The sequence below is a fragment of the Octodon degus genome, unplaced genomic scaffold (genome assembly GCF_000260255.1).
Source record: "Octodon degus isolate 3935 unplaced genomic scaffold, OctDeg1.0 scaffold00021, whole genome shotgun sequence".
In the NCBI taxonomy this organism is placed as follows: domain Eukaryota; kingdom Metazoa; phylum Chordata; class Mammalia; order Rodentia; family Octodontidae; genus Octodon; species Octodon degus.
This window is the reverse complement of record NW_004524597.1, coordinates 106,169-115,177: the sequence shown is the minus strand read 5'-3', so window position 1 is coordinate 115,177 and position 9,009 is coordinate 106,169. Positions and strand designations below refer to the sequence as shown.

General features: G+C 40.9%; 1 protein-coding gene across 4 annotated transcripts in view; it reads right to left on the bottom strand.

Moving 5' to 3' along the window:
• Nucleotides 1–9,009, bottom strand: part of Txndc11 (thioredoxin domain containing 11) — a 78,587-nt gene that overhangs the window by 65,610 nt on the left and 3,968 nt on the right. For all 4 annotated transcript variants that reach the window (XM_023711800.1, XM_023711799.1, XM_004627749.3 and 1 more), the window contains exon 2: nt 4,164–4,380. Coding sequence is in view for 2 of the 4 variants with exons in the window: in XM_004627749.3 (XP_004627806.1) it covers nt 4,164–4,380 (217 nt within the window). In the remaining 2 variants the exon portion in view is untranslated. The remainder of the gene's footprint in view (nt 1–4,163; nt 4,381–9,009) is intronic.

Here is a 9,009-nt window from a genome sequence, read left to right as displayed (position 1 = left end):
AAACCTGGTAATCAGTAATCCCAGAATCTCCTAAGGGAGGATGCAGCTAAAGGGCTTCCTTCATATTTGTGAACCCAGGCAGCTCCTGGGTTCAATCCCCAGTACTGAGAAGAAAAAGGTTGAGATTTTGTTTGTTTATTTATTTATTTATTTATTTATTTATTTATTGTATTTAGGGGAGGGTCTACAGGGTGTTTAGTGTCTCACTCCTATAGTGATCCGCCTGTTTACAGCCTCCTAAGAGCTGAGATTATAGGTGTGTGCAGCTGGGATTATAGGCATGCGATACCATGCCCAGTCTCAATTGCATCTCAATGGGCCCAAGGGGTGTGGCCAGCACTGTAGGCCCAGGGATTGAACCCCGAACCCCTATGCCTGCTTGCAGGTACTTTAATCCACTGAGCTATTTGGCGGGACCAGAAGTTTGAGATTTTTAAATGGTGGGTATATGTAAAAATTTTTCTCTTTACATGGTGGGTATACGTAAAAAATTTCTTATAATAAATTATTGAAAAAATATGAAGGCAGATTACAACTGCAAAGCAGCTTTCAAATGCTTGCTTTCTATCACATAATAACAATCAAAATTTAGTGGCAACTTTTCAGAATTCCTTTTAAAAGAATTTATTCAGAAAAAAAAGCAACATCTCAGGGTTGGCATCTCATCTTTTTTTTTACTCAAAAATTGGCCACAATTTACCATTTTGCTAATTTTACTAAATAATATGCTATAAAGGTTTTTTTTTTTTCCTCTTTCTAGAACTAAATTCTTTTTCCATACTGAGCAAATAAATGAAACAATAAGCTCTCCACTTGGAAGGAACTGAAAAAAAATTTTTTTTTAAAATTTTTATTTATTTATTTTGTGTGTGTGTGTGTGTGTGTGTGTGTGTGTGTGTGTGTGACCAGCTCAGCTCACCAGGGGGTGGGGCTGGCTGGCATGTGGTGCTGGGGGATTGAACCGAGGTCCCTGTGCTTTGCTTAGCTTAGCTTGTTCTAAGTAGGTGCTTTAGACCACTGAGCCATCTCACCAGCCCGAACTGAAAAATTTTTTGAAGAACACAGGCAGTGCCTGTAGCGGGGAAAAGAACCACCAGCGGCTACTGCCCACAGTGTGGGATATTTATTTAACTGCTCAGCCCCTATTCTAAGCCTGAGTGCCTGTTTCAGAAAACCAGTGCTAACAGCAACAGCTTACAGAGTTGCTGTGAGGATGAGCAGTGCCTACCACACTGGAATACTGTTGTTACTATTCAAATGTCATCATAGAAACACACACTGCTGAAACAGAGAGCAAAATAATACTAACTTACACTTAAACTAAAATATGATTCCCTTCTTGCTCATATGAGACAGGACCTTTATTTTTTTTATATTCAGAAACTTGGGGATTGGCTGACAAAGTGATTTCTTCTATGCTTGCACTGCTTGTCTCCTGGTACTGCACTGGAATTCTGTTTCCTCCCTGGATTTATCTGCCAGCTTGGTTACTACTGGTCATTTTTAAGGTGGTGGGAGGGGGAAAGGAATAAATTTCATAAGACCACATTTAAAACACAAAATGCATTTCCCTCATCTCTTCCTACCCCCCTCAATAATTTTCTTTATAGGGAAATGGAGACTTGTATTTAAATTGTATTGGTATACTTTCAGAGATTTAATGGTTACAAAGGCTTGCTGAGCTGAGCAGCACACCTGGCCACCATTTTTAACATTTCTTGTTTCTAAGAAAAAGCGCCTTCTGAAACCAGAGAGCAACGCTTGCTAGATAACAAACGTGAGGGTGCCTTGATCTTTGACTTCCCAGTATCCAAAACTAAAGAGAAGTCGGTTTCTGTGGTTTAAAAGATTTTGCCGAATTCATGCACCTACAATATTTAAATGACAATGGAATACCCTTCTCCGACAAAACTAAACAAAAGAGGGATACAAATGAACAACCATTTTGTATCTCTATATTCAAAATAGTTAGGATAGATATACAGCTACTTTCTCTTAATTCAATAAATAGATTTGTTCTCATAGTGTTTGTGGACAGGATATCGTGATTCCATCTTGTACAATGAATAACCACTAAGACAACAATATGCACTGTATTAATTATTGAAACTGTCCTATGATCAGTTTTGAAACTGTCTTATTGCTGTTTGTTTCTCAATAAAATTATTAAAAAAAGAAAAGAAAAAGCAAAGTCCAAACGAAGCTATGCAATTCAGATGTCTGCACAAGTTACTTCAAATCAGTGGTTCTCAGCAAGAGCCTCTCAAAAATGTGTGATGCTTTTTGCTTGTTGCAAAAATGGGGAAGGGGGAGCTAAGGGCACGTGTAGGGCCCTGGTAGGCTGCAGTGCTCAAAACTGCTCTTGCCAGGGAAAGCCATTCTTCTTATCCACAGTAGTTTGAAGCGTCTTCCAGATACCAATGTTAGTTAAAAATTTGCTTGCTGCTATCCTAGCCTTACTCCATTTTTTTTCCTAATCATTTATTTATTTGGTACAGGGTCTTGCTATATAGTTCAGACTTACAGTGATCCTCCTGTCTCAGCCTCCCTACAGCTGAGATTATATGTGCCATTATGCCCAGCTTTGGGGCTGGCACAGCACACCCAGCATTCCGGGTCAGCATGGCATGCAGTACTGAGGATGAAACCTGGGTCCTTATGCTTTCCAGGGAGGCACCTAGACCTCTGAGCTATCTCCCTAGCCCTCCCCCCCCACTCCATTTCATATGTGAATCTTAAGCGTGGCTACTGTTGTATTCACTGCCTCTGTCAAACACACAATTTCTGAGGGCAGAAAGTACTTTGGGAAATAATCACAGTGCCTTCATCGGGTATCTAGTTTTATATACCTTTCTTTTTTGAGACAGGGTCTGAATAAGGAGTTTAGGTTAGCCTTCAACACACTATGTAGCCCACGTTGGCTCCACACTTGTGGTGATCCTCCTGCCTGAGCCTTCCAAATGCTGGGATTACAGGATGTGCCACTACACACGGAGTCAACACATATCTTCATCAGTTTTCATTTTTAACTATCCTATTCATGGCCATTCTATATAAAAGTAGAAGGGCCTACTTTGTCCAAGTCTTTACATACTAATACATATACTATTTAAAGACGGTTTAACTATGGATTACTGTCCTTTCTCATCTTTTAAAAAATTTAGTATACTAAAGTATTTTAAAATTACATACATATGGGGCTGAGCCAGACCAGCTCCAAAGTGCTTTGCAGCTATAATTGTTACTTTGACACAAGGTCACATTGGGACAAAGTGAGTGGTTCCTACCACAGTATTCCACAAATGTGACTGAAGGAGAGGTCGTTGCAGTGTGGAGCAGCCAGGGTCTCTGGGCAGAGGTCTCCAGCATGGGGGCCTGGCCAAACCTCGCCCAAAACCTGGCAGAAGAGAAGCTCTGTGGGATCGCTCTGGGCACCCTGGCTCCTTTCATCCTGCTGTGTGCTGCTTCTGTCTCATAAACAGCACTTTCTAAAACAATGGGTTTCTTTTTCCCCCTATTATAATTGCATAATTCTTGGAGAGAAAAATAAGACAAGAAAAGTAAAATCATGATTATTTCTACTACCTAAAAAAAAAAAAAAAAATTACATACATAAGGAAGTTTTTAGCATTTAGGAATTTTTTTTCTGAGGACTGAAAAAGGGATATCATAAAATACTTATTTTTTCAACAGTAAGTGGGATCCACTAGGCTGAAAACCACTCCTATAACAGATGACTTATTTGTCTATGTATCCTTAAACAATCCAAGGATAGCATTCATCAAACTCCTATTGAGCCATACATTTTGGTCTGTATCTTTAAAAGGCCAGCTTTGTAATAAAGTAGTCATATTATACATATTTCAAATTTCTCCTACATAAAACATCTAATTACCAAATATCAACAGGATATACAAGAACTAGGATTTTAGTCCCTTACTTCTTTGGCATTAAAACCATATAGCCAGGTAGCATGGGATGAGTACTGGCCTACATCTCAAGATGCAAAATCTGTTCCCATTCTTGCCTCTTGAGTGTAACCAGCACAATCAGAAATTTATTCTTTCTTTACAAAAGGCCCTAAAAATGAAAAAGTACTCCTGTAAGACTATCAATTCAGTTAAGGTGTCTCATTAGCTTTTAAGGCTGAATGTCAGTATTACCTGGTCAGAAAGCCGGCTTGCTGCACGCTCAATTTCTGCCCTAACAGCAATGGATTGGCCACACCATGGGGCATAGAAGAACAGCAGTACCACTTCTGAATCCTGGCGAATGTGCTCTGCATAGTCCAGCTGCCCCTGGAAGAGGTCAAGAACCGGAGACCTCGAGGAGAAAAAGCTGACTGGTGGCTTTGCTGGTATTATCACATCTTTTGCTCGACTACAAAAGAGCAAACACAAACAAGATTGCTTAGTTTATCTTCTAACAACAGTTTTGTGTGGAAAGAGAATGAAGCTTAAAAGAAAAATCCTCTTTTGAACAAGAAAATAGAATCCCCAAATCACTGTCCTTAAGTAAAAATGAATATACTTTGCTAAGGCAAATCTGGCCAACTTTGCACATATGAGCAATTTTTTGGAAATGATTTTCTGGTATTCTCTACCCTGGGGGTCTGGAAGAAGAGGGAAAAGAAGGCAATTTGGAGTCTTGCCTCCTACACTCCAAAGATTCCATCCTCACCGCTCTGCGGCCTGGTTCTCTACTGAACTCGCTGGTCTCCAGGGCTTTAGGGCCATCATCTCTTGAGCTCAGGAGTATGGAGAGGGACCACACATGCCATCTCTAGCAAGATTTCTATGGGAGATGCTTATAATTGATTAAACTTTGAGAAAACATTAAGTTTATTACTTAGAATTGGCCTGTACTTACCTAAAGCATCCAGGCAAAAGTAACAAAGAACATATTTTCTCCAAATGTATCATAATCTAATCTAAAGAGTAAAAAAGGTACACAGCAAACCAACAGTCTATTTAACTGGAAAACAGGCTCTTTGAGTACCCCAGATCCCACCAAGGAAGAGGTCAGGAGGAAAAAGAACACTGAACAAATGGCCAGATGTCAGACTAGCTACCACATTGCCACTAACACACGCAGGTTATAACTGGTGTGCTATCCCCCCTCATTAAAGGAACCTACTAAACACTTTCAGCTATCCACATATCTGCACTAATACAACATAAAACCCTAATAGCAGTTTAGTTAGGAAACAAAGAATATAAAAAATGGAACCCTAAAAGAATCCCAGTTTAAGCCCAAAGGGCAGAAAAGGACCAACAGAAGAACAAAGCCCAAAAGTACAAATGGCAAAAGGTAGTCAGGATTTTTAAAGTGAAAATCATATCAATAATTACATAAAAATATATTAAATATAAAAGGACTTTGAAAAATCAATTAAACAAAAAAGACTGCCAGAAATCATAGAGTAAGACCCAACTATGTACTATCTAATAGAGATACATTTTAAGTATAAAAACATTGGAGAGAAGCACAAGGATGAGAAAAGATAAAACCATGTTAACAATAAGGGTAACAAAACTGACGTGATTCATCAGATGAAAGGATATAGTTCCATCCCCATACCAAAAAGATAAACTGGCATAAAATCATTACAATTATTACTCCGAAATTAATAAACAGGGCTGGGGAGATGGCTCAGTAAAAGAAGAACGTCCCCGGCAAGCGCAAGGGCCTGAGTTCAATCCCTGGTTCCACCAAAAAAACAAAACAAAAACAAAATTAATCAACAAAAACAAAAGACCAACTTAAACATACTACAACTTGAATAAATTTCAAAATAATTATGGTGAGTAGAAAAGATAGACACTAAAGAGTACATATATGAGGCAAGGGGATCAAAAGTTTGAGCCCAACTGAGCAATTAGCGACTCAACAAGACCCTGCTTTAAAATAAAACAAAAATTCTGCAGGGCCAGCCAAATAGCTCAGCGGATTAAAGCATCTGCTTAGGCAGAATGCAGAGGCTGGGGTTCATCCCTGGCATGCTGTGCCAGCCCGGCCCTAGCCCTGGGGCGCACTGAGACAGCATTGAGACTGGGTGTGGTGGTATGCACACCTGTAATCCCAGCTCTTGGGAGGCTGAACACAAACGGATCACTATGAGTGCGATCTATATAGTAAGATCCTGTAGACCCTGTTCTAAAAGACAAAGAAAAAAAGAGAAAAAATTCTGCTTAGGCAGACGCAGGGGATGGGGGTTCAATTCCTGGCCTGCCATGCCACCTCCACCCCTGAGGCACACTGAGGCATGAATGAGACTGGGCATCATGGTGAACTCCTAGCACTTGCGAGGCTGAAAAACAAGAAGGATCACTAACAAGTCTGATCTGTGGTGAGACCCTGAACTAAATGCAAGCATACATACTTATATACATACAAACAAATAATTAAAAAGGGTTGGAGATGTAGCTCAGTGCCTTTGGTTCAATACTCAGAATAAAAACTTCTTTAAGAGAAAAAGGGGTGCTACATATAACATGACTACATTAATACAAAATAGCAAAACAGCTGAAAGTGTTAGAAGTAGAAATTTAGCTGACTCAGTAGTGGCACAAGCCTGCACTCCCAGCACTTTGGAGGCTGAGGCAGGAGTTGCAGAAATTCAAGACCAACCTGGGCTGCAAAGTGAGCTCAAGGCCAGCCTGAACAACAGAGGAAGACCCTGTCTCAAAAGACAAAAATAAGCAATTAAACAGAAATTTAAAGCTGGGTGTGGTGATATACACCTATAATCCTAGTTCCTAGTATAATAGCTAAATTAGGTAGTAGTACTATATAGATAGACAGGGCTGGACCTTACAGAGGTCAATGCAGAAGACAACTGTGGCTGGAGGCACACTGACTTCAAGAAAGAGAAACTATTCACCCATATACTTCCCTTAGGAATGAGTAACAGTGATTGATATTCTATTCCTCCTCCTCCTCTTCCTCCTCCCCCTCATCCTTGTCCTCCTTGTCCTCTTCATCTTCGTCTTCTCCATCTTCTTTGCAGAACCAGGAATTGAACTCAGGCCCTTGAGCTTGCCAGGGAAGCACTTATTCCACTGAGCCATCTCCCCAGCCCCTTGATATTCTAAATAGACATCCATCACCTTGTGGTAGATGACCAAACCTCCTTAATCCACCCCTTCCAGGAAAGTTCTTGTTTATCCCTTGTGCACTTGCCATGTAACTTGTTTTTCCATTTGCTCTCCATTTAATCAATATTACCCAATGATACTTGTGGCAATCCTATGGTTAAAAAGTTTTATCTCACCTCACCTCATCCATCCTATGATTTTCCATTGGATCAGTTATTACCTAGGGGCCAGGGAGCTAGCTTAGTCAAATAAGTGCCTGCCTGGCAAGCACAAGGTCCTGAGTTCCATCCCTGGTACCATCAAATTACCTAAGCAACTATCCTTGTAATTTTACTGATTGACTAAAGTTCTATCCCATCTTAAGTCCACCTCACTTCAAGACTTTACTCAATAAACACCCCTGAGATGCAGGTTTGGTGGGCCTCCTTCTGATCCTTTTTGAGGCTAGATCTTTTTTTTTTTTTTTTTTTTTTTTTTTTTTTTGGTGGAACCAGGGATTGAACTCAGGTCCGTGCGCTTGCCAGGGAAGCGCTTATTCCACTGTGCCATCTCCCCAGCCCTTTTTGGTTTTTTTTTTTTTGTTTTTTGTTTTTTTTTGGTGGAACCAGGGATTGAACTCAGGCCCTTGCGCTTGCCAGGGAAGCACTTATTCCACTGAGCTATCTCCCCGGCCCATTCTGGTCCCTTTTGACAGAAACTTTCTTTCATTCAATTCTTCCTTCTCTTAACCTCCACTGTTCTACAGTTCATTCCACGATTTTTGAGAACACCAACTTGATGTTTCAGACACTTAGCTAGTTGCAAATATTTCCCTTATAATCACCAGTACTCAGGAGGATGGGGCAGGAAAATCCAAAGTTGAGGGCTAGTTGGCTACATAAGACCTTGTCTTAGCCTGGCATGATGGCACACTCCCAGCACTTGGGAGACTAAGGCAGGAGGATCACTGCAAATTCAAGGCCAGCCTGGGCTACCTGGTCAGACTATCTCAAAAAACAAACAATACTGACTTTAAAAATAAAAATATAATTTATTCATTTAAACATTTTAACCCTTCAATTTATGTACAGCCTTTATGTAAAATTTTTTTTTTTTAATTTTTAAAATTTATTTATTTACTTATGTGTGTGTGTGGCCAGCTCAGCCCACCAGGGGCGGGGCTGGCTGGCATGTGGTGCTGAGGGATTGAACCGTGGTCCCTGTGCTTTGCTAAGCTTGTTCTAAGTAGGTGCTTTAGACCACTGAGCCATCTCACCAGCCCCATGTAAAATATTTTCAAAATCTGAAAAACTCAATCACTTCCATAATTATTCAAAAAATGTTTCTTCAGCAACTGTTCCCGTGCTTTAGTAACATGTTTATTCAGGCCCAGGAACTGAAGTTATAGCAGCTCCTGTCCAGTTTACTTTCTAAGGAAGACCAACAAACAAACATGTAAACAATTAACAGTAAAAACCCAGAAAATGCTGATTGCTGTGAGGAGAGTTAACAATGTTAGAGTAACAGGGCACTTCTGACGGGGTGGTGATCAGGATATATGATTTAAACAGGTACCTGAGCTGCTCGCGGTGGTACATGCCTATAATCCCTGCACTCAGGAGGCTGAGGCAGGAGGACTGATAGGGTTCAAACCCCCCACCCCCCCTGATACACAGTGAGCTAAAAGTTACCCTGAACCATACAGTGAGACCCTGTGGCAAAAACAAACATGGGCCTGTAAGATAGCTCAGTGGACTAAAGTGCCTGCTTAGGCAAGCTTAGACAAGCACAGGGACCACAGTTTGATCCCCAGGACCACATGCCATGCCAGGCCTGCCCCCAGGGTGGGCTGAGCGGGCCACAGGGCAGGTGTGGTGGCACATGCCTGTAATCCCAGCGCTGGGGAGGCTGAAAGCAGGAGGATCACCATGAG